The sequence below is a fragment of the Myotis daubentonii genome, chromosome 3 (assembly GCF_963259705.1).
Source record: "Myotis daubentonii chromosome 3, mMyoDau2.1, whole genome shotgun sequence".
Classification (NCBI taxonomy): Eukaryota; Metazoa; Chordata; class Mammalia; order Chiroptera; family Vespertilionidae; genus Myotis; species Myotis daubentonii.
This window is the reverse complement of record NC_081842.1, coordinates 56,591,002-56,616,973: the sequence shown is the minus strand read 5'-3', so window position 1 is coordinate 56,616,973 and position 25,972 is coordinate 56,591,002. Positions and strand designations below refer to the sequence as shown.

At 47.9% G+C, this 25,972-nt stretch overlaps 1 protein-coding gene across 15 annotated transcripts in view; it reads left to right on the top strand.

The window, feature by feature from the left end:
* Window positions 1–25,972, top strand: part of KALRN (kalirin RhoGEF kinase) — a 646,808-nt gene that overhangs the window by 503,704 nt on the left and 117,132 nt on the right. For all 15 annotated transcript variants that reach the window (XM_059687615.1, XM_059687614.1, XM_059687613.1 and 12 more), the window contains exon 34: window positions 7,333–7,579. In XM_059687615.1, coding sequence (XP_059543598.1) covers window positions 7,333–7,579 — 247 coding nt within the window. The remainder of the gene's footprint in view (window positions 1–7,332; window positions 7,580–25,972) is intronic.

The window sequence follows — 25,972 nt, the reverse complement described above, 5'->3', positions numbered from 1 at the left end:
CTGGACTCACTCCCCCAGGGCTAAGTGCCAGGAACTCCAATCTCACCTCCATTCTACCAAGTCAGACACCACTCTTTTTTTTTTTTTATCCTCCCTTGACCCTAGAGAGAGAGGGAGAGAGAGAAAAACATTGATGTGAGAGAGAAGCATTGATCAGTTGCCTCCCAAATGCCTCCTGACAGAGAATCAAACCTGCAACCCTTTGGTACATGGGATAGCACTCCAACCAACTAAGCCATACCGGCCAGGGCAGATAGCACTCCTGAAGCTACTTTATTATTCAAATAAAATGTTGACTTCTCTTCTCTACTGTTACCCCTTAGGCTCTTTGTTTTTGTGTCTCCCCAAACCCGGTGTCATTTTTGTCAGGTTTAGGAATTAGTGTATATATATCCGAATGAACAAGATAATATTTTTTTGAAAGATGCTCAGAACATACCAGGTAAACAGTGGGGTCTGGAAGACACTGACCGGAATGGGTGACAGTCAGTGAGAGAAAATTCTCAGGCACTGTAGCCAGACATCTCAGTTACAATCTGGGCACTAATTCCTGGAATTGATTCCCGGTGCATTCAATAGGTATTGGATGCTCGCCTGCCATGTGCCAGGCATCACTCTAGCCCAGGGGTGGGCAAACTTTTTGACTCGAGGGCCACAATGGGTTCTTAAACTGGACCAGAGGGCCGGAACAAAAGAATGGATGGAGTGTTTGTGTGAATTAATATAAATTCAAAGTAAACAGGATGTGAGGGCGATCTGGCTGCGACATCTGTCACCCCATTGATCGCCAGGGTTGATTCGGCTGATCTGGCTGGCTAGGCGGGTGTCCCCCTCCTCCCTCACCGATCCATGTGCGTCCCTCCCGAAGCTGCGCGCTCGGTCGAAGAGGACGACCTTCCCCCCCGAGGAGAGGACTGGTCTTCGGTCAAGGGTATACGAGTAGCTGCGCTCCCCTGCTAGAACCTCCAAACAAGCTCTCAAAGTAAACATCATTATATAAAAGGGTACAGTCTTTTTTTCCAATAGTTTTATTCATTTCAAACGGGCCGGATCCGGCCCGCGGGCCGTAGTTTGCCCACGGCTGCTCTAGCCTCAGGAGATGTGGCCATGAGCAAGAGAGACTGTTTCTGGATCTCACATTCCTTCCAGGATCTTACATTCTGATGTGCAATATGACAGGACATACTAGTAAGTTAACAATCAAACAAGATAACACCTTGATGATAAGTGCTCAAGAAAGTGAAATAGGATTGTGTGTTAGAAAGTAAATATAGAAACTGCCTTGCTCACAGATCCTAAAACAGGAAGGGGTTCTGAAGTCCATTTTCCTCACCATAAACATGAGGAGATTCGGGTATGGAGAGGGCAGGGGGTCTTCCCAATGTCACACGGAGTAAACCTGCCCCAGCTCCAAGCCCTCCCCATTCCTGCTCCTGCATTCTTCCCACTGTTAATTACTATGCACTTCATGAGCCCTCCGCTGACAGCAGACCACACTCCACGCCAGTACTGTTGATGATGTTCTTCACACTGTTATATGTGCAACTTATATCACTTCTCTGTGGCTCTGCCCTTCACGTCAGCACAGGGCAACAGTGAAACCAATTAATTAGCTCCTTCAGTTGCAGTGGTTAGCAGCCCAACTCCAGAAAACAAGGACAAAGCCAATCATCAGCTTTACTAGTAAAGAGACCTGGCAGCTCCATAGGCTCCCGAAGTGCAAACTGAGCGCTCTGCAGTGGCGTCCCCCAGGCCCAGACACAGCTCACACCTCTGTTTCAAAAACTCAACTCAAGGTGAAAACTGCACTAAACTTGTGTGAAGGCCTCTGGTTTCTGGGAAGCTTATCTGAGTCTCACCCTAGTACGGGACAGAGGTTTATGGGGACAGATTTTGAAGCCACCACACCAAGAATGTCAAACTCACAGCCCAAGGGCTGCATGCGGCCCACAACGAATATTTTTGGGGCCCAGCCAATATCACAGTATGAGCAGTTATTTACAATTATGGAAGGAAATAAGTCTCCTGTCAGATCCAGGATTACTGGCATTCACCTTGGGTCAGTTTTGAAAGTAATCACTGTGAACAAGATTTCCCCCGAATAAGGAAAGATAGTAGCGGAGAAGAGATGCCAAGTGTCAGTAAGAAACCATTAATTTTATCGTTGCTCTTGTTCTTTTTTTTTTATACTATACTTTTTGAAATAAACCTATGTTTCTATGAAAATTGAAGCTTTTGGGTTTTTTTGCAGCCCACATAAACTTAAAACTTGTTTATTTGGCCCATGTTAGCCTTTGAGTTTGACATGCTTGCACTGCACGGAGGCATTCTCAGCAACTTGGGACTTTTCCTGTAGCTCACACACTGGTCCTGGAGCAAAACTGGACACTAGCCATCATCCGCTGCCCCCTTTTGTTCCTTCAAAGTACTAGTATATGTCTCCCGGGAATGTGTTCAGGTCTTTCCCCCATTACATTGTGGACTGGTCTTATGGGTTATTGTTGAGGTTATAATTAATTTCATTCTAAAATAACTCTTAGATGAGAAATACTGAGCAATACTGGAAATTAGCAAGGGGGAGGGATTACCCAGAATTCCTCACCCAACAAAGCCAGTCTTAACATTTTGATGAATTTCCTTCCCATTAGTTTCTTGTTAGTTGTTAAGTTGATGATGTTTTTCACACTGTTACATGTGCAACTTTACACCCTGTCATTTTTTTCATTTTTTTTTTACCTGACTTTATGTATCTTGTAAACTCTTATAAAGCTTTATCAATATCTGACGGCTGCATAATTACAAATTCACTTAGTGGATATATCATCACTTAACCATTCCCTTCCTATTAGATTTTTATATTTTAGTTGTAAGGTGTGTTTTTTAATAGTATGGTTAAGTTTTTCTCATTAAAAAGTGCCATTATGAGCATCTTATACTTAAAGCCATGTAAGTACAGTTGCATGTCCCCCATCTTTCTGCACTTGGGAGGGAATCACATGCATAGTCTGCTTTGAGACGTGCCACGCTGAGGGACGCTACCTAAGGATGAAATTGACCTCTGACAGTGGGAGTCCAGGCTCTGGCAGCAGGTGCAGGGGGAGAGTTAGAACAAGAGTTGGCAGGCCTCCTCAGTGCCCTTTAAACCACACCGGCTTCACATTCCTCTAGGCCAGCACTGGCTTCCATGTTGACCTTCTAGGTAGACGTTAACTCCGGTGATTCTGTGCCTGAACTGGCTGCGCACTGGGGAGGAATCGGACACACAGAGTTAGAGGACTGGTGTCAGGAGAGGAGGAGGAGCTCTGACTTATCTGATGGGTGATGCGGTGTCAGAAACCGGCCTCCACAGTTCTCAGGAGGCTCGGCTGGCAGGCACTGTGGGCACTCGTCCGACTCCTGGAAGGGGGTTCCTTCAGATGGAAGAGACAGGAGTGAATCCTCATTTTCCATCCAGGGACCTGGGGTCACAGGTCCCCTTGTCTTAATAGGGAAAGCATGTGCTGACGTGGGAGACCTTTGATGGCGTCCACATCACTTTTCCTAGACAGCCTTTGGGCCGGTTCTTTTAGTTGGCTTGTGTAAGGGCAAGATTCCACTAAGATTACTAAAAAGGAAGGAAATTTGGTTCATTTACATAATAATGTGCATGCCTATATACAGGTTCCCAGACAATCTGCCACCAAAATTGATTATTTTGCCCAACCAGTGAGGCTCAGTGTATTGAGCATCGTCTCATAGACCAGGAGGTCACTGTTTTGATTCCCAGTCAGGGCACATGCCTGGGTTGCAGGCTCGATTCCCAGTAGAAATGTTTCTATCTCTCACTTTCCCTTTCTCTCTCTAAAAAACCAATAAAAACATATTATAAAATTAAAATTTATATTTTTCCATTTCTTCTGTACCCCTATCGCAAACTTAAATAATAATTACTAATACCTCTAGAATTTATTTTTAAACATTTAGAGTACTAACTCTGCTTAAGGTACTGTCCTAAGTGCCTTAAAAGTATTCTATCATTTAATCTTCATAGCAACCTATGAAGCAGATACTGTCATTGTTAGGGTCGCCAAAGGAGGAATGCATGAGGCCAAAAGGGGTGACGAATTATGAATTTATTAGGTCATCTGGGTACCAGATGGGCTGAGTCCCAAAATGGCACCAGCACCCAAAGACGGAGAGTCAGGGGTTTTTAAAGGACTCTAGGTGGGCTATCTCTGGGCAGAGAATTCTCTGTGTAGGTTTAGATTCTGGGAAAGTTTGGAGGGGAGAGCTAATGGTCTTCACAAGTGGAATGTCCATTGTGAAGTGACCTAAGGGCAGTTCCCAGGGAAGGGGGTAACGATGCAATTATTTGATCAGACCTAACATTTTGTTATTATCCTCATTCTACAGATGAGGACACTGAGGCCAAGAAGTTAAGTAACTTGCCCCTGGTCACTCAGCTGGGGAGGGGCTCCAGAGTCTGTGCCCTCAGCCATGAGGCTGTGCTGCCTGGGAGGATGGGGTGGAGGCAGACGTGTGGGCCCTGAATGGACAGCAGTAGCCTGCTGGGCAGGGTCCTGTCCCCACCTCTCGGAATGTTGCTGGGTTCTTTTTCCATGTGTGGAAGTGCTTAGGGATAATCTAGCGGCACTGTATATACAGGGAAGCTCAGTTAATTCCCAACCAGGAACCAAGCAAAATGGACCTAACTGAAAGCAGTAGTTTATGGCGAATGTAAGATCCTAGGGTAGGCATGATCTCCTTTTCACTACTTGCATGTGGCCCTATGTGCTGGAAAGAAGGAGCCGCGGCTACACAGAGGGGCAGGAGGCACATGAGGACATGAGGAGCAGCTTCTGCCCTCAGGAGGCATCACAGAGAGTGGAGGACAGAGTGGGGAGGACAGAGTCCACCAGAGGTTGGGCAGCAGGGGCACAGCTCCCCCTGGAGAGGCCAGGACCCAAAAGGAGAAAGACTGGGAAAGTGGGGGAAAGAATCAGAGGAAGACTCAGCAGCAGGCCCCGAGTCAGTCCCAGTAGCACTTAGCATCAGAAAGACTTGGGCGGGCCTGCACTAGGGCCTAGGGAGCAGGCCAAGGAAATGTCTGGAAGGCGCCCAGGAAGGGGCCAGGGCAGAGGCCCACAGGCAAGGCCAGGCTCTCCGCGGGGGTGGCAGGTGCTGTGGAGGCAGTGAGGTAAGAGCCGGTTACCGGTCCCGGGTCCAGGTGAGAGGAGACCCAGACACACCGGCCTTCATGCTGAGAGTCTGTGCTGCCCACTTCGGCCTCCCAGCGTCTCCCTAGTAGAAATAAGTTTGGTTTTAGAATCTGAAGCAGGATTGGATTGACAGTTTGGAAGCTAAGTATCCATAGCAGGTAGTTTTTTGTTAATTGATTAAGGTATTACAAATGTGTGGTTATCCCCCCATTGCCCCCCCACCCCCCAATCCTGCCCTCACCCTCACTCTCTGGTGTCTGCGTCCATTGGTTATGCTTATATGCATGCATACAAGTCTCTTGGTTGATCTCTCCCCCTTACCTCCAACCCTCCCCTACCTTCCCTCTGAGGTTTGAGCATCTGATCGATGTTTTGCTGTCTTTGGATCTGTTTTTGTTCATCAGTTTATGTTGTTCATTATATTCCATAAATGAGTGAGATCATGTGATATTTATCTTTCTCTGACTGACTTATTTCACTTAGCATAATGCTCTCCAGCTCCATCCATGCTGTTGCAAATGGTAGGAGTTCCTTCCTTTTTACAGCAGCATAGTATTCCATTGTGTAGATGTGCCAAAGTTTTTTAATCCACTCATCTGCTGATGGGCCCTTAGGCTGATTCCAAATCTTAGCTATGGTGAATTGTGCTGCTATGAACATAGGGGTGCATATATCCTTTCTGACTGGTGTTTCTGGTTTCTTGGGATATATTCCTAGAAGTGGGATTGCTGGGTCAAATGGGAGTTCCATTTTCAGTTTTTTGAGGAAACTCCATACTGTCTTCCATAGTGGCTGCACCAGTCTGCATTCCCACCAGCAGTACACAAGGGTTCCTTTTTCTCCGCACCCTCTCCAACACTTGTCATTTGTTGATGTGTTCATGATAGCCATTCTGACAGGAGTGAGATGGTACCTCACTGTCGTTTTGATTTGCATCTCTCGGATGATTAGTGACTTTGAGCATGTTTTCATAGCAGGTAGTTTTAAAATATACAGTGGAAATATGATGTGTCCTCGGAGTTTGGAACAGGGTGTGACAGCCCCCTGACCTCTGGGGTGCTGAGGGATGGGGCTGAGGACACCCGTCAAATGGAAACACTGTTCACTGAAAGAATAGCCGACTAGCTGATAGAAGAGACCCAAGCATAGATATGAGAGAGGAACATTGCATGCGCCCCAGCCAGGGATCGAACCGCAACCTTTTGGTGTACTGGGCGATGCTCCAACCAACTACTGTTCCCAGGAGGCTTTGTGCTAAGCCCTGTGAGACGCATTGCGAACTAATGGGTTCTCTTGGGGAAAGTGAAAGTCTCAGCCTTTAGCCAGGAGAGGTTGTTCCTATCTCTGGGTCTCTCTGCCCAGTGTTACTGGTTCTGCCCAATGGGAAAGGCCAGGCCTGGAGGGAGGGCAGGATGGAGCACGAAGGGTGGTCCCTAAGCAGGATGTGGCCCCTCTTCCCCGCCATCCTTCCCCTTGGTCCCCGATGGCTGAGCACCTGTGAAATGATCCTGTTCCCCTTCCAGGTAAACAGAGTTCAGCTCCTGACTTTGAGTTGAAGCCTCATTCTCTCTTGTGTTGTTGTGTGGCAGCATCTGTTTTAAGCAAATGGCTCCAGAGAGGGGTGGGGATGGGGAAGGTATCGGGGATTAGAGGGAAGGCAGTTTCTCTCTCATTATTCCCTAGAATCAAGTGAGAGCGAGTGACTGAGAACTAGATGCTCAGGAAGAGCCTGAGGGGCGGTTGGGGGCAGAAATGGGGCATGCGGTGGAGCCCTTGGAAGAAGCAAAGGGGCGTATTGGAGAAGGGCTGTAAGGACACAATCAGCTGGAAGCTGGCAGAGAAATACTGAAAAGAACTCTAACCAAACGAGGCGTTAGAATAAAGTCCCGGTTCCAGGCAGGCCCCAGCTGTGGCTGCAGCTGGACTGGCCGAGTGACTCAATGGCACCGCTAATTCCTTTTCTTTTTTCCCCCCCTTGTTTTCTTTCCTGCTCCCACCTCCCTTTTTCATCCTCTGCCTTCTTTCCCAAATCCCGTCTTTTCCCTCCATCCTCTCCTGTGCTCTCACGCATCCTTTCTCCCCTTCCCTCTCCCCCACGTCCTCACATTTGCTCCTGTCCCCCACCCCCTCCAAGCTCTCCGGCGGATGTGAGCTGACCGCGGTCCTCCAGGACTTCAACGCCGGCCACAGCAGCGAGCTGACCATCCAGGTGGGGCAGACAGTGGAGCTGCTGGAGCGGCCGAGTGAGCGGCCAGGCTGGTGTCTGGTGCGCACCACGGAACGGAGCCCCCCGCAGGAAGGCCTGGTCCCCAGCAGCGCCCTGTGCATCTCCCACTCGCGAAGCAGCGTGGAGATGGACTGCTTCTTCCCCCTGGTGAAAGGTAGGGACCACAGAGGGGGAGGGGTGTGGAAGCAGATGGTGGAGCTAACCCTTCTCATGACCCCGTGGGATTTCCCGGGACCTGCTTGTGAAGAGAGTGGGTTGGGAGCTTGAAGGGAGAGAGTACTGAGTAGCCGTGTGACCTTAGGAGTTATTTAAGCTTTCTGAGTCGGTTTCATCTTAGAAATTAAGGTTGAATTCGATGACTCCTAAGATCTCTTTCAGAGGTGCCATTGTATTTGGAAAAGTCCTCTTCTACCTGTGGCCAAAGCCTGGACTCCTCTGTCCACTGCCCTGCTCCCCCCACCCCGCCACAGCTCCCATGGCTCCCTGACACCCCCACCCACCCCCGTGTTCCTGCTGAGACAGAGACACCCAGCAAGCCCAGGCTCAAGGCCCTGCTCACTTAGGTGCCTTTGACGGATAAGTTATTGGAGCCTCGGCTTCCGTTTGGTATAGTTCTGTGTTCCCTCCACGTGCTTGTTATTCATTTTCTCACGCAGGGAGACTCACCAACTAGAATAGCGATCCTCCAAAGTGGGGGTGTCTCAGCACCCCCTGGGGACCTGTTGGAAATGCAGATTCTCAGGCCCCTCTCCAGAGCTGAGTCAGAAACGCTGAGTGGGGCCCAGTGGTCTGTTTTAAAAGCCCTCCCAGGGACTCTGCTGCATCAAAAGCTAAGGCAGATAGGGGAAACTGAGGCCCAGAGAGCGGCGTGGTTCTGAGCTTCTCATAACTCATCAGATCCTCTATGTTAGTAGTTACAAAAAGCTCAGCCTTGTATGCAGACCCATGCTAGGTACTCATGGGCTAGGAAGAGGGAAGGGACCTGCTTCTGTAGGGAGTCAGGGACAAGGGTCACCATGGAGACCTGCTGCAGGCTTCCTAGTAGATACTACAGGCTAATAAGGTTTAAATGTTCTGGTTTCTGGAATTCCATCTGGTCCATCTCCAAAGACTGACTTCCTCCTGCGTCCACCAGATGGCGATAGCAGGTGGCTTGTTGACAGGCCTCTCATCCAGCCTGCCTCCCTGGGTTTTTCCACCAGGAGAAAAATGCAAACTAAAACCTGATTCTTCCCTCCCCCAGTTCAGCCCTCGCCCAGTTCATTTCTCCCCTTTTCTCTGGGGACTAAAGAGGGGCTGTGTCCGGAAGTCCTGTGGAATCTGGAATTGCCCAGGCAGCTCCTCAGTCCTTTGAAGTAGCCACAGAGAAGCTCTTGGTCCCAGGGAAGAGACGATCAGGGACACGGGAATATGGCTCTGTGTGAAGTTTAAACAAGAGGGAAACGGGGACACGCTGTGAAGATGAGATGAGGTAACACACGGAACCCCTGGAACAGTGCCCAGCACTCAATACATTAAGTTGTCAAAAGTTGGAGTTATTACATCATTTGTCATGGATTCCTCAGCAAAATAACTACAAAATCCCACAAGCCCTGTCTAGGGACAAAGCCAAGGACAGCAGTCTTCTGGGAAAGGCTAGTTTGTCGGACATCCAGCGCAGGTGTGTCCGTCGGGAAGGACGTAGCTTCGAGAGAAGACCTGACACGTCTAATTTTAAAGTATTTTTTTATTTTTCTGTTACAGTTGACATACACTATTCCATTAGTTTCATGTGTACAGTATACTGATTAGACATTTACATAGCTTACAACGTGATCACCCTGATCAGTCTAGTACCCATCTGACACTGTACATAGTTATTACAATATTATTGACTACATGGCCTATGCTGTACTTTAATAACTGGCCATTTGCACATCTTAATCCCTGCATCTTTTTCAGCAAACGCTCAAATCCCCCTTTCAGCTTGCAAACATCAGTTTGTTCTCTGTTATCTATGAGTTTGTTTCCGTTTTGTTTGTTTATTTTGTTTTTTGGATTCCACACATAAGTGAAATCATATGGTACTTTCTTCCACTGTCTGACTTATTTCACTTAGCATGATACCCTAGGTCCATCCATGTTGTTGCAGGTGGCAAGATTTCACTCTTTTTTTTTTTATAGCTGAGTAATATCTCATTATATATACAGTATGTACCACATATTCTTTACCCATTCATCTATTGATGAGCACTTAGGTTGCTTCCATATCTTGACTATTGCAAATAATACTGCAATGAACATAGGGATGCATTTGTCTTTTTGAATTAGTGTTTTGAGTTTCTTCGGATAAATATCCAGAAGTGGAATTGCTGGGTCTTTCTTTGTCTCTTGTTAGAGCCTTTGTTTTAAAGTTTATTTTAAAGTCTAATATAGATATTACTATCCCAGATTTTCTTTTAATTTGCCTGAAATATTTTTTCCATCCCTTTACTTTCAGTCTGTGTGTGTCTTTCCATCTGAAGTGAGTTTCTTGTAGGCAGCATATGTATGTTTTCTTTTCCATTCAGCCACCCTATGGTTTTTTTAAAAAATATATTTTATTGATATTTTACAGAGAGGAAGGGAGAGGGATAGAGAGTTAGAAACATCGATGAGAGAGAAATATCGACCAGCTGCCTCCTGCACACCCCCTGCTGGGGATGTGCCCGCAACCAAGGTACATGCCCTTGACCGGAATCGATCCTGGGACCTTTCAGTACGCAGGCCGACGCTATCCACTGAGCCAAACCGGTTAGGGCTACCCTATGTTTTTTGATTGGAGCATTTAATTCATTTACATTTAAAGTGATTATTGCTAGATATGTAGTTTTTGCCCCTTTATTATTCATATTTTTATTTCTCCTCCTTTTCCTTTTCTCCTCCCCTTTCTCCTTCTGCTCCTTTTCTTCCTCTTCCTTCTCATTCTCCTTCTTTTTCTTTGTTCCTGTATCATTTCTTGTAATACTGGTTTGGTGGTGATGAACTCCTTTCTTTTTTTCTTGTCTGGGAATATCTTTATCTGTCCTCTGATTTGAAATGATAGCCTTGCTGGGTAATCTTGGTTGTAGGTCCTTGCTTTTCATCACTGAATATTTTATGCCAATCCCTTCTGGCCTGTTGAGAAATCTGCTGGCAGTCTTATGGGAGCTGCCTTGTAGGTAACTAACTGCTTTTCTCTTGCTGCTTTTAAGATTATCTATTTGTCTTTAACCTTTGGCATTTTAATCATGATGTGTCTTGGTGTGGGCCTCTTAGGGTTCATCTTGCTCAGGGCTCTACACATCCTGGACTTGTATATCTATTTCTCTCACCAGATTAGGAAACTTTTTCGTCATTATTTCTTTAGATAGGTTTGTAATCCCTTGCTCTCTCTCTCTTCTCCTTTTGGTACCTCTGTAATGTGAATGTTGGTAGGCCTGATGTTGTGCCAGAGGTTCTTTAAACTATTTGGGGTTGTTTTTTTTTTTAATTTGTTTGTTTGTTTGTTTTTACTCTTCTAATTGATATTTCTGCTGCCTTGTCTCCCAAATCATTGATTCAATCTTCTGCTTCATCTAATCTACTGTTGATTCCCTATAATGTATTTTTCATTTTAATTATTGTATTCTTCATTTCTGACTGCTTCTTTTTTATTTTCTATCTCCACTTTTATGTTTTCTATCTCTTTGTTAAGTTCTCACTGAGGTCATCTACTCTTCCCCTACATTCATTGAGCATCCTTATAACCAGTGTTTTGAACTCTGCACTGATACATTACTTATCTCCATTGTGTTTAGTTCCTTTTCTGGAATTTTGTTCTATTCTTTCATTCGAAACGTTTTTCTTTGTCTCCTCATTTTGGCAGCTTCCCTGTGTTTGTTTCTATGTATTAGGTAGAAATGCTATATTCCCCGGGCTTGGTAGAGTGGCCTTGTGTAGTAGGTGTGCTGTGGGGCTCAGTGGCACAATCTCTCTGGTCACCTGAGCCATGTGCTCCAGGTGTGTCCCCTGTTTGGGTTGTGTGTGCCCTCCTGTTATAGTTGAGCCTTGATGGTTTTTGGCACATCAGTGGGAGGGATTAACCCTCAGGCTGATGGACTGTCAGGAGTGATGATGACTACAAAGGAGGAACTATTCTGCAGGGGCTGTTCGCACAGAGCAGGATTCACTTTGCCTGGGCTCTGGTCTCTGAGCCCACCCTTTGGGTGTGACCTAACACTTTTTGACCTAGGTCCAGCCTCCCTTGCGTATGTTCATCTCTTCCATACCCCGAGCCCAGCTGGGGCCCCTCTGTATACAGTTTCGAAGGAGCACACCTAGGGGGAGAAGCAGAGAGCTGCCAGCGTGGGTCTGTGATCCAGAGGTGGGAAGTGGGGACATTCTGGGTAAGAACTCTGGAGAGAAAGGAGTTAGTGGAGTGTTAACTGAAAATGGGAGCTGAAGAGGAAGAATGGAAAATAGAGGCTTGAGGGAAAGCAAGGAAGGAAGCTGTCACAGAACTTTCCAGCTGGCTGCCAGCCATCCTGGCTTCTTATGGGCACCCCCCACCTCCACCCCTGGCAGTTCTGTCACCCGTTTCCTTGGATCTTTTTGTTTGCAAGTTGGTTCTTCTCTCTACAAGCTTAGACAAATTAAGGCTGGGGTTTCAGATGGCAACCTGTGTGCTCTCACTGCCCTCTCACCTGTGTGGGCTCGGAATGCGCAGGCACCTGCCCCCCAGCAGTCAGGACTTAAGTCCTAGTGTCCATGGGACATCTCCAAGGGTCTTAACAGGGCCGAAATATGTGTCCATGCACCTGCCACTGCCTGGAAACCCCTCCCTCTCTATCCAGGGCCTGCCCTGAGTGTTGCCTCTTAGAAGAAATTCAGTAAACTCTTCCTTCTTCCATTTCAGCAGCTGCCTCTGGCCAGTTGGCCTTCTCTGAGCTACACTTTGTCTCCAGCAGGCACTCCACCTTGTAAGTCATACATAACTGGATTGAGAATCCTTCTGGAGGTTGTGGGATAGGACAGGGTTACCTCATCCGCGTCACTGCACATCAGACTCTATTTCTTTTGCAGTTCTTAGAGGGGAACCAGTCCTCTTCGACTCTGTGGAGAGCATTGCAGAGTCAGTGCTCCTACAGGCCGTGAGGAGCCGGGCAGTGTCTGCGTGATGTGCTAAGTGCCACGTGTGTGCTCAGGCCGAGCTGTCAGCACCAGCAATGGTGACAGAGCCACAGAATGTTAGCACCAAGGAGGGACCTGGGAGAACTGCTAGGTGTGGGTTCTCAACCCTGTCTGCACAGAATCACCTGGAAGCTGTACCTAATGACAGCACCCTGGCCCCACCTGGAACAACTGGAACCAGAGTCTCCAGGGTGGGGCCTGAGGGTCAGTGTTATTTCAAATGGTCCTTAGTGAATTTAAGCTATGGTCAGGGTTGAGAACCACTGTACCGGCCCAGTTTCCTGTCTTTGGGGCACTTTGGGGCATAGGTGACTTCCCGAAGCCGCAGGGAGAGTTGGTGGCAGAGCTGGAGCAGAACCAGGGCTCCCACCTCCTCTCAGGCCCAGTGCTTCACACCCACACGCTGCCTGCTGAGCTAGGTGCTGGGCCCTGTCCCTTCTGTGTCTTTTTGGGATTCAGGGGTTGGTTGTTTCCTCCTGACATATCCATGGCAGGGCTGAAGATGAGGCTGTGTGACAAAGTGGGGGGCCTGCCTTTCCTACTAGTCACTGCCACCCTGACATTGAAAGCCTTCTCACTGGGGTGGAACCAGGTCCCCTCGTCTTCCGAACGCTCGCTCTCATTCTCAGCACTAAGTGGGGGAGGGCAGTGCCTGGGGGTGGGGGGAGTACTTGGTGGTGGTTGTTTCTAACTCTGGGTGCATCTTAGAGCCACCTGGAGGAGACTTTTAAAAATACTGACGCTTCACACACCACTCAGACCAATTAATTCAGAGCCATCAAGCTTGGGCATCAGAATATTTTAAGCTCCTTGGTAATTCTGATGCTCCATGAGGATTGAGTCCCTGCTCTATGGGGTTGGCACCCCCAGAGTGTCAGGCTCAGGAGATACTTAAAGATGCACAGGGAGGATTAGTGTGCAGGTTATGTCAATAGCTCATACAGCTCAATGACACTAGCAAAATTTGTTTAAAAAACAGACAAGGATTTGAATAGGCATTTCTCCCAAGAAGATGTACAAATGGCCAACAGCCACATGAAAAGGTGCTCCACATTGCTGTTCATTAGGGAAATGCAAATCAAAACCACAGTGAGATACCACTTCACACCCAGTAGCATGGCTATTATTAAACACACACACACGCAGAGAAAATAACAGGTGAGGCTATGGAAAAATTGGAATCCTTGTGCACTGCTGCTGGGAAAGTAAAACAGTGAATTGTTGTGGGAAATAGAATAGGTTTCCTCAAAAAAAGTAAAAATAGCGGCATAGTATTCCATTACCATTTGCAACAGCATGGATAGGCCTGGAGAGCATTATGCTAAGCAAAATAAGCCAGTCGGAGAAACATAAATATCACATGATCTCACTCATATCTGGGATATAATGATCAACATAATTTGATGAACAAGAATAGATCCAGAGACAAATGGTGGAGGCGGGGAGGGGGTTAGAGAGCAACCAAAGGACTTGTATGCATGCATATTAGCATAACCAATGGACACAGACACTGGGGCAGTAGGGGCTTGCCTGGGGTGGGAATGGCTGTGGGGGGAGGTCAATTGGGGAAAAAGGAGACATATGTAAAACTTTAGACAATAAAATCCTATATAATAAAGAGGTAATATGAAAATTAACCTTCACACCCTCACAAGATGGCTGCCTACGACCAGGCTGGCAGGAGGATTAGTGAGGGACGACCAAACGACTGAACAAGCAGGCTGCGTGGGGCAACCAGGCCGGCGGGGAGGCCATGAGGGGCAACCAGGCCAGCAGTGGGGGGCAGTTGGGGGAGACCAGGCCAGCAGGGTGGGCAGTTGGGAGTGACCAGACCAGCAGGGGGGGCAGTAAGAGGTGACCAGGCTGGCGGGGGCGGGGGGCAGTTGGGGGCAATTAGGCTCACAGGGGAGGCAGTGAGGAGTGACCAGGCTGGCAGAGGAGGGCAGTTGGGGCAACCAGGCTGGCAGGGGGGACAGTAAGAGATGATCAGGCCGGCTTGGGAGGGGAGGCAGTTAGGAGCGACCAGGCCGGCAGGGAGGGGGCAGTTGGGGGCGACCAGGCTGGCAGGGGAGACAGTTAGGGGCAACCAGGCAGGCAGGCAGGTGAATGATTAGGAGCCAGCGGTCCAGGATTGTGAGAGGGATGTCAGACTGCTGTTTAGGCCCGATCCCAGGGCCTAAACAGCAGTCTGACATCCCCCAAGAGGTCCCGGATTGGAGAAGGTGCAGGCGGGGCTGAGGGGGACCAGGGGCTGGGCGGAAGGAGGAATGGGAGTGAGTGTTTAATGGATACAGAGTTTCAGTTTTGCAACATAAAAGGATTTCTGGAGATGGGTAGTGGTGATGGTTGCACAACAATGTGACTGAACCTAATGCCTCTGAACTGTACATTTACAAACGGTAAAAATGCTGGGTGTGTCTGCCCCAGGCTCCAAAGGACAGTCTACAGCAGTGATGGCGAACCTTTTGAGCTCGGCATGTCAGCATTTTGAAAAACCCTAACTTAACTCTGGTGCCGTGTCACATATAGAAATTTCTTTATATTTGCAACCATAGTAAAACAAAGACTTATATTTTTGATATTTATTTTACATATTTAAATGCCATTTAACAAAGGAAAATCAACCAAAAAAATGAGTTGGCGTGTCACCTCTGACACCATTGTCATAGGTTCGCCATCACTGGTCTAGGTTCTTCTTCACCCAACTCTGCAGGACACCTATGTTCCTTTGCTTCCCTGTGCAGCTGTCCCTGGCCCCAGCTGAGTGCCTGGAGAAGCTATAAGGAAATGCCTCTTTGCTTACAAACCTAAACCAGGCCAGGCAAACTCCAGAAGCAGATTTCCTGGAGGAGAGGGGCCATGGCTGTGGCGGCCCTGGCTTGTTCCTGGGGAGTCCTCTTCCATGGGGTCTCCTGGTGATTTCTGCCACTGTCACCTAGCTGGCCTCGGGAACAGCTAACCAGGCAGTGAAGGTGTAGAACAGTGGAGAAAACTTGGGCTCTCGAGCGTATACCACCAACAGCTGAAGATGCTGAGCAACTCTGGGATGCTACTGACTTATGTTAAGTTTGTAGTCAACTCATAAAAACACTGACATTTATTGAGCTTACTAAGTGCCAGGTTTGAGGTTATTGCTTTAATACTAACAACAATAATATTGTCCTCGTTTCCTAGACAAGGAAACTGAGTCTTAGAAAGGTAAGGTAACTTGCCCAAAGTCACATAACTTAAAACTGGTGAACCCGGATTTGAACCCTGTGCTCTACAACAGAAGGCATGTGAGATAGATAGGTCCTTCCCATCTGATTGGGCTCCCTGTGTTTAGCCAGGCTAACTGGGCAAGGACTCAGCGCGCCCTCCCACTCGCCCTCCCACCTCTGGCCTCCTGTGCTCCCTTCCCGAGGGGCAGTAGCAACAACCAGACAGGTTTTGTCCTGTGGGAGCTTTGCTCACTAGAAAGATCCCAGTGTCTCCACTGGAGCAGGACAACTTGAGCAGCACTTGGACAGCAGGCTGAACTGGGTCCAGCTCTGATAGGGGCCAGCCAGCCCCAGGAGCTGCGCCAGCCTGTCCACCAGATTTTCTGCAGGATGGGAATTCCCTGGATTCTCTGCTGCCAGGAGCCAAAACGCGCCTTCCCTGTCCCCTCTTCTATCAAATCCAGACGCTTACAGGCTCCTCCTGCCTACAGACGCCGGAGAGTCCACCAAGAAGTCTCTCTCTCTCTCTCTCTCTCTCTCTCTCTCTCTCTCTCTCTCTCTCTCACACACACACACACACACACACACACACACACACACACACTCTTCAGTATAATCTGCACTAAGAGCAACTATCCTCAGGTTCTGTGTTTACTCCATAATGCCTAGCACAGGGCTTTAGTGCAGGAAGCTGAACACTAGTTGCAGGATGGATTTTGCCCAAACATTTCCTTTCGGAGTTGAAGTGACTCGTTACAAACTACAGCTGCCTGCCTGATCCACGTTCCACTCCATTTGTGCAGCCCCACATCTGCAACAGACCAGCTGGGAAGCAGCCACTTTGAAATTCAGAACCCACTTCCTCATAGAACAAAATTGCACCTGGGAGTGTGAAGAGTGAGGATGGAAATAGGTCTCCACACTAGCCCACACAATTTCATTGAAGAATAACATAGCTGTTATTAACCAATGTCACCCCATTACGTTTAATAACATAAAAAGAGGGGGGAAAGAATAACATAGCTGAATATAGTATGTTGGCATGAAACTAGTGGTAAGGTTGTTGTTAAGATTCACAGTACTGCTGGATAAGGATAACTGCATTTGAATAAGATTCTGCATTTGAATAAGAAATGTAATTAACTTGAGTGCTGAGCCTTCTTGAAACAGGTGGAGATTTTAAAACGTTAGAATTCAACCTTCTCTTTATAATTGAACCACAGGGGTCCTTGGTTAGATTTCATTTCACGTGGGAATGTTGGCTTTTATGGGCTCTTGGAATCTTAGAATTGAAAGTATCTTTGGTCTTCTGGTTCACTCTGGCCCCTAAAATAGGGACCGCCTCCTCAAATGTTACTGACAGGTGCTCAGCGGAATGGAATGTTACCCGAGCACTCCCAGGGACTGGAACTGTTACTTCCCGAGGACGCCTGTTGCATGTTAGTGCCATTCTGATGGTTAGAAAATGCCTCTTATTTAGTGCTGAAATCCATATATTTCCTACCATGGCTCCCCCCTAACCCACCAGTCCCAGTTCTCATTGTGTAAAAACCCAATCTTAATTCTCATTCTCCATCTCTTTCTATCTTTAGGACAAAGGGATTTCATTTGCATAAAAATGTTAGACACGGTCTTTCCTAAGATACTACATAGTAAGAGTCTAGCAATTTCTCCATAAATTCTTTTATTACATCATTAGAGCAGAACAACACATTTTGGATTAAATTTAGTAATCCTAACTATGTAAAGTCATTATCTGTGTGCCATTTTATAGTCCTAGTAACCTCCCTGGACTTAGGAACTCCAGCCCTGTGGCTTCCCCTGCACTTCAGGGGCCCTGGTCTCCCTCACAAACCTCTGATCCTGTCCCCTTCTCTCAGGGCCCGGGACCTAGACCACTGCTTTCCATTCTGAGCCTCTCTACGGGCTTGTCTTTTTTCCTGGTCATTCTCTACTATCCCTCATATTATGACTTGTTCTAAAATAGCATTTTTATTACCTTTCCTCCATCTCTCCCTGAATTACCTCTGGGATCCCTCCCACCTCTAAAAATGTCTGCTTTTTTCTCTCCACATCAGGTAAGTACCCTTGGTAACCTCAAGTGATTAACCTAAGTATCCTATGTTTAATTCATTCAATCCCAGCATAAATATCTTCATTTGAGATCCAATTTATTAGGTTGAATCACATGAAATTGCCATTTTTATCTTAAAAAAATGGTTGAATATCAGCAATCTCTAAGTAATTTAACCTTGTGTGTTACAATCAGCCTATATTTTACTTAGAGGGGCACTTGCAAATCTTTGAGAAAACAGGGTGGGTTTGGCTCTAGGGAGTCAGATGGGCCGGGAAGAGGACACAGTATGGAAGGCATGGCGGGTACATAATCTTCGTTTCCGCGCCTCTGCAATGAGAAGCGGATAAAAAGGCCTGTCTCACAGACTAGCTGGGGGGCTCACAGGTGGCGATGTGAGGTAAAACTGTCTTGAACTGTGGAGTTGGTCTGGTTGTTTCATGCACAGGCTAATATGTAGAATAAAACAAAAGTGGCCTGGCTGCTCAAGGCTTGACGATGGTAAGAAGTTGGCCATAGGTGAGATGATGAGAGGCATGGAGCAACTGAGAGTCTTGGGTGGAAGACCTGAGTCTGAGTCCTGGCTCAGCACTGACCAGCTGTTGACCTTGAGCACCACACTAAAAATCCATAAAATAGGTCATCGTGCTTACTTCCCTGGACTTCGACTCCCCAGCTGGGTGCACCAGAGGCAGTCTGTGAATGTGCATTTCCCTGCCTGCCCTTTGTCCCAGTTCTGACACCTTTTTAGGGCTAAGTGTAGGGCGTTTCCAGCCTGAATCCTCTCCAGGGCTGTTCAAAGGATCAGGTTCTGTTTCTAGTTTCATCCACATGGTTTGCAAAGGCCCTGACATTGTGTCTAGTCTGCACCCTCCCCCTTCCCTCAGTTTCTTTTCCTGGCCTATCCTGGGCCCTGTCTCCAGCCTCCCAACAGCAGGTCCATTGCGCTCTACGTAGAATAGAATAAAATGGTTTATTCTTCTCTTCTTTCTTTTGCCTTCCATGCAGAGGGTCGAGATCATACCTGATACATTTCACCTCTGGCATCTCCCAATGACCTATTCTCTTTCAGTAGTACCTCAGGCAGGTCATTGAAGGTAACCTTTGGACCACACCAGAGTGACAGGCTGACCTATGTGATGGGGGACTATGTGAGCCGTTGAGTGTTGGGGTGGCTAGGAACATGTCATTCTTCAATTCAAACAAGACAAAGACAGAGCGGAGTTTTGTAGAGAAACCTTCCCTATTTCATTTTTAACTGAATTTCTTCCATGTACCTGTCTATGTCAGGATGAGTCAGAAATGGCTCAGTGGTTACTGAACAGCAGTCTGGGAGCCCTCCCAGGATGCAGTTGCAGAAAGAAGGAGGTGTAGGTGCCCTCCAGTCCACACTCCGTTCCCTCCCCACCTCCCCCTTTTTTTTAAGACTAAGGGATCAGCAAGAATGGTTAGAAGGGTGCGCCAGGCCTGCTTTGCCCTGGGTGAGATGTCTTGCCTGCAAATAGGAAGTTGTCAGGCCAGGCCGCCTCCTCCGCTAAATGCACCCTGTGGTGGCCCCTCCCAGCAGTGCCCAGGCAGGAGGGCACACACTGTCAGGGAAAGAACTGACCTCCTGGGCCTCCTGCCTTTCTCCCTTGTAGCACCTGCTGCGACTTCGCTCCTCCCAAGGCCCATATTCCCCTGCCTCCTGGTGCGCTGTAAACCTGTGCGACCTACGTGCAGATGAGGCCTCTTATCGTCCAGAGGGGAGGGAGGGAGGGGCTTCACTGTCCTGGTTCCTTGGAGCCTCGTGAGCCAGCTGATGGATCAGAGCTAAGTTGAGGGTCTCAGATTTGAGTCCAGACTGGAAGGGCTGCCACTGGTTTTGTTTTCTGAGAAGAGGCCGATGATGGAGAGGAAACCACCCCAGCAAACAAAATGTTCCCCAAGAGAAGTCGATGGGATTGTCTCTGTTAATGCGCGCTAAGCTAAAACCCCTTCCCCCTCAAAAGAACAAAGGGACCAGAAGGGACATGCACCACGTGTGGCTTGGGAAGCAGAGAAGGAAGGTGGTGGTCTGACTGCTGGGGCTGTGCCTGCCCTGTGTGCTCAGTGGGTCACAGGTGCGTGGGTCTTAAAGGCCACGGGGTGAGCGGCTGTCAGGAGAGCCATCATGGTGCTCCTCCCCTCACTGCCTTCCCTGGGTCACGTGAGCCTTGAGAACAGGCCCCCTCCTCCAGGACGGGTGCAGGACTGAAACTGCTGCTTGTACCCACGCCACACCCTGCCACCCATATGGGGTCTTTCGGCTTACACGCTTGCCTTGTTTAATACCAGCTCCCTGAACCCCGCTGCTCACTGAACAGCCCACCCTGTTCTTTGTCCCTCCCCTTGGGCTATGGCTGGGCTGCCTAGTTTTCCCGCCCTCGGCCCCCAGCCCCAGCCAGGGATGTGGATTCTGACATCATGCCCGCTTGCCTCACTTTCCACAAGGCCCTGTGGGCCGCAGGAGGTACGGTGTCCATCCTTTGTACTCAGTGTACTTGCTGGCTCCGGTGCAGGAAGGGCTTGCCTGGGATGAAGGTCCTGCTCAGCGCAAACCACCCCCAGGGCTCCTGTCTCACTTTGAGTAAGAACCACGTCCTTTCTGTGTCTGCAAGGGGGCTCCCACGGGACCCGCCCCAGAGCCTGTTCTCTGATTCCTCTCGAATGTCTTAAGTCTCCTTTTGCTGCTGTAACAAGTTACCACAGCCTGGTGGCTTCAAACAGCATGTTGATTCGTCTGCAAGTTCTGTGGGTTAGAAATCCAAGGAGGTGTCAGCAGGGCAGTGTTCCTACTGGAGAAGCTGTTTTCTCACCTTGCCCACCTCCTATAGGCTGTCTGCATTCCCTGGCGGGTGGTCCCTTCCTCCATCTTCAAAGCCAGACATGTGGCCTCGTGGCCTCGCTCTCATCCTTGTCCCAGAGTCACGTCTCCCTCTGACCAATGGGAAGGGTGCTTTGCTTGCAAGGAATCTCATGACTGCATTGTGCTCACCTGGATAGCACAGGATAACCTCCCCATCTCGAGGCCGTAATGCAGTCACATAGAAAAGCCCCTTTTGCCAAGGAAGGTAACACAGTTACAGGTTCTGGGATTAGGACGCGGACATCTTAGGGGGCATATTCTCCCTTCTACATCCTACCCCTCTCCTGACCAGCCCACCTGGCTGAGCTGTTCCCAGTAGACCCATGTACACTCCCACCAGCATCTGCACCTGGGTTTCCTCTGCCTGGGCACTCCACATCCTCAGACACCTGGTGGCTGCTGCCACCCTTCCTTCTCGTCTCTGCTCGAATCGCACCTGATTAGAGAGGCCTTCCCTCACCCCTACCCTCTCCCATCACACTGTATAGGCCTTTCCCTGTTTTACTCTTCCTCTTTGCATTATTCATTACCTGACATATTTGTTCATGCTTATTGTCTATTCCTCCCACTGCCCCACCCTCCAAATTCCCCCTATAAGTGCACGAATTTTGTCTGTTTTGTTCATTGCTCTATCCCTAGCATCTAGAACAGTGGCTGACATATAAGAAGTTCTCAGTAAATCCAGGAAGGAAGGGAGGTAGGGGAAGGGAAGGGAAGGGAAGGGAAGGGACCCCTAAGAAGTCCATGTGTGAAGGACTAGGCTCAGTGCATTCTCCATCACCTAAGAACTAAAGAAGCTTTAGCAGGAGCCTGATGATGGGAAGAGGAAATAATGATCTGATGCTAGGAGTTCTGACTGAGAGAGTCTTTGAAATCCTATTTTCTGAGAAGTCTTCTCTGGGGACACAGGCTCAGCACTTCTCATTTATATGGAATTGTTGAAAAGTCAGAAATATAAGAATGGGCAGTACCTCCAACATCCCTCCTATTATTGAAATCTTCAATAAACTGACCTGAGTTGCATCAAGGCAAAATACACTTTGATTTCACATATCAGAAACCTCTCCATGGCGCCCTGTGAATCTATATGCTGCTGCGGCTGCTCCTCTGCCCACAGGAGGGAAGGTGGCAGTGACAGTCAGAATTGAAACACCATCCTGTATGGTGGACACTTGGCAATGGCAAGCCTTCCCAAACTGAGGCTCAAAGTGGTAGGCTGGCACTTCCTTCTGCCCTACTTTGGGAACACTTTGACCTACTTAGAGGTAAACGTCTTTGGAAGTGGATAAAACCTGGAGTGTTTGTTTTTAGCAACTCCAGCTGCAGTCATCTTTCACTTTGATAAATCTCCTGCCTCCTCCTGAGCACAGGGCTGCTCAGCGCAGATCTCCAGGAACACGCCTGCAGCCCTACCTCCTTGTCCGCACAGAACACAGATGTGAGCTGTTCTGAGGAGACACCAGGGTCTCCTGTGAAGTCCCACAGTCTCCGTCAGGACTGTCTGAACTCCTAACCCGGGGCCTGGTCAGACCAGAAGGTGATCAGTGAAAAGAGGGTGATTGATAGAATGAGCTGGAGCTTAACTCTCTTGAGGATAAGTGAGGCAGCCAGAAAGAGGTGGACAGGTGGCCCAGGGCACGCCCAGAAGAACCCATTTACACATAGAGGATGAGCAAGTGATGGCTTAGGCTTTGGAGTTGGGGAGCTGTCACCAGGTGGATGGCAGCTATTCAATATTGCACGTCCTTTCTCTGATCATCAGTGTTTCTGGTCATTGATGATTATCTCAGTTCCTCCTTTTCACATAAAGACAAACCCTCTACCTATGTCCAGTCCTGGTCTGTCTCCAGTTTCCTTTTACCGCCACAAAAAAAATTTGAACCAACTGCCTCTCCTAGAACTTACCCTGTTTTTTGTCTTTGTTCAGGGAACGTGTCTTATTCCCTTTATATTTCTCATATACATTTCCTATATTAATTTCCATATACCCCCTTAGCTTAGTGACTAGCAGAGAGTAGATGTTCAGAAACCAACCATTTGTTGAATACATGGTCAGTACTTGGCAAGAATCTCAGAGGTTAAGCACAGCGATAAATAGAGGCCAGCACAGGGTAATCTGGGGGAAATTGTGAAGCACCTGGCATCAGCAGTCAGGCAGTTCAGAGATCAGAATCCACACAGGGAAGATGAGGATTAAGGAACGTGCAGGTGGCAAATGAAAAGCATAATAGGCAGTGGGAGATGCATCCAGGGACCGGTTGTGAGAATTTGAGAAAGTGAAAGCATTTGAGTCCAGGTGCTGCCCAAACTCCCTATCAGCCACGCAGGACCTAAGCCCCAAGGCCAGTGGTTCTTAACCCGACTTCATATTGAAATCACCTGCAGAGCTTTATACAACTGTAGATATGAACCTGATCTGAATCTGGGAGTGGGTGCTGGAAGTGAGATTCTCTGGGAGGGGATGAGGCAGGTCAGTGATGGGTCAGGGTGGCTGGATGAGGAAAACAGGGACTGTCCTCCCTGCTCGCCAGGATGTAGTCCGCAGCCCTCTCCGAGCCTGTCCGAGCATGCTCTGCAGAAGGTGTGCACTGTACGCGTCACAGTAAGAAGGTCCTCACGGGAGGGTCTAGCACAGTTCTATGCCTTTTGTCTCTGGGCTGAGTTCTCACTAAGAAATATGGGGAAGTGTGATTTGAAAAACTCTGTTCCTATAAATCTGAAGGGAATAATCCTTCTGGTTTTGAGGTCATGGTCCAGCATTAGTGAAGCCTGTGACTAGTTAGTAGGAGAAAAGAGCGGGGGTGGGGCGCGGGTGGGGGGGAGCTGTCCTATTAGTCCCCAGTATCAGGCTCAGCATGTGGTAGACCTGACCCAGTATGTCTGCAGGCTGGGACCATCAGAACTCTTTGGGGTTCACTATTGTGGGGAGTGGAAATGAGACATGAAATGGACACATAGGTAGACAGAACACCTAATTCATGTAAAATGAGGCATCACTAAAGACAAGTTCTGCTGAAGATGAGAATAAGATTCAGCCATCTGTTTAGAAGTTAAGAACACTCTAAAGATATTGCTATAGCTCCAGGGTTCTTAGCCTGAATTTGGGAAGTGGGTGACTATGTGTTTGAAAACCCTGAAATTATAGACATTCAACTGTCTTTTGCCAAAAAAAAAGGGGGGGGGGGTTTATAGGGGGGGCTTAAATAAAGTCCAGGGATTAAAAATGCTTTGGGGGAAAAGTATACCTAGTTATTCAGATGATATTGCCAAACCTCTTCTCCCCTCCCTTCCTCTCTCTCCTCTTCCCTCTCTCTCATCTTTTTCCTCTATGTTAGCCTTATTCTCAGGCAGCTTCTTTCTATGTGGTTATGGCAACATGGCCTCCAGCTGCTTTAGTCTAACATTGTACCAACTTAGAAACCTTGTAGGAAGCTGCTTTCCTAGTAGTTCTTGCTAAGGTCACATGGTGTTTGCTCATTGGCTGAAATTGGATCATGTTCTAAATCTGAAACAATCCCTGTGACTGACTGGCCAAGTGCAGGTCAGGGGCCATCCTTGGAGAGTAGGGGGTGGGGGATGGGTGGATGTTAGCCATACCCAAAAACATGACGGAGGGAGAGGGAGAGACAGAGAATGGAGGGGGGTTGGTTCCTTAAAGAAAAAGCAAGGTGCTATCATAAAAAGAAGTAAGCACAGATCACAAACCGTCATCAGTGGTTCCTAATCTTGGTTCCACCTTGGAATCATCTGGACAGCTTAAAAATAACTACTAATGCCTAGTGTTTTTAAAAGCTTCCTTGGTGATTTTACTGAGCACCATGTTTAAAGACCATTGACCTACTATCCCCTCCAAATTGTCCCAAGGACATCACCTTAAAACATCTAGATGCAGGCAGGTTACAGGATTTATTTTCATAAATACCCTAACTCAAAACTTGGCCAAATATCTGATGTCGATTCCCCTTTCCTTCATGTTCATGGAGAGTCTGTCCTAGTGGCCAGCTCTGCAAGGGCTGGGAGTATTTTTGCTTACCAGTGTATACCCACTGCCTAGAACAGAGCCGGGCACATAGTATCCAAAGAGATGGGTTGGGTGGGTAGACCAAATATCTATCCATTTATGTATCTTAGCCCCCATGCAGTGGATCACAAGCAAATAAACTTCACTTTTATTTATTTTCATTTATTTACTTATTTTTTACTCCTCACCCGAGGATATTTTTTCCATTGACTTTTAGACAGAGTGGAAGGGAAAGGAAGAGACAGAGAGAAACACCTATGTGAGAGAGACACACTGATTGGTTGCCTTCCACATGCCCCCAACCAGGGCCAGGAGCCTGCAACCGAGGTACGCCCCCTTGACTGGAATGGAACCCAGGACTCTTCAGTCCGCAGGCTGACGCTCTATCCACTGAGCCAAACTGGCTAAGGCTAAAATTCACTTTTAGAAGGACTGAAGGTGCTGGCCATTTTCTGTTCTGGGCTTACAAAGAACAGCAAAATGGGTGTTGTCTTTGGTGATATGGAAGAGAGAACTAGACAATAGTACTGGTTGCTGTGGGTCAGAACTGAAACCCAGGATAACTATGATCCTACAGTAACTCAAGCTGGCAAGATGAGAAGGGCCAATAGGATGATCAGGGAATCGGGAATCAGGATGCAGGTTGCATAAGCAATTTGAACTTTCATCTCTCTGTTTGGTATGTGGAGCACCTCCTGCTCAGCAATGAGGTTCTTATGTAATTCTTGCCGGGCGGGCCATTAGGGGGATGGCAGGGGTAGAACTACCAGTGAGATTTTGACTTTAGATTTTGTTTTTCCTATGAGGTGGAACTTTTTAGAGATAAACCATCAAAATCTCATCATAGTTCATTCATTCCGTTTCCTCAGATGTAAAAGAGGTCCCTACCTTATAAGGTTTTTCGTATACCTGTGGTCGGCAAACTGCGGCTCGCAAGCCACATGCGGCTCTTACACCCCTTGAGTGTGGCTCTTCCTAAGCCTTAGGAGTACCCTAATTAAGTTAATAACAATGTACCTACCTATATAGTTTAAGTTTAAAAAATTTGGCTCTCAAAAGAAATTTCAATCGTTGTACTGTTGATATTTGGCTCTGTTGACTAATGAGTTTGCCAACCACTGGATAGACAAATAAATGTTCAATACATGGTAGCGATTGTTACTCATTAAATTGTCTACTATCATTTACTGAGCATC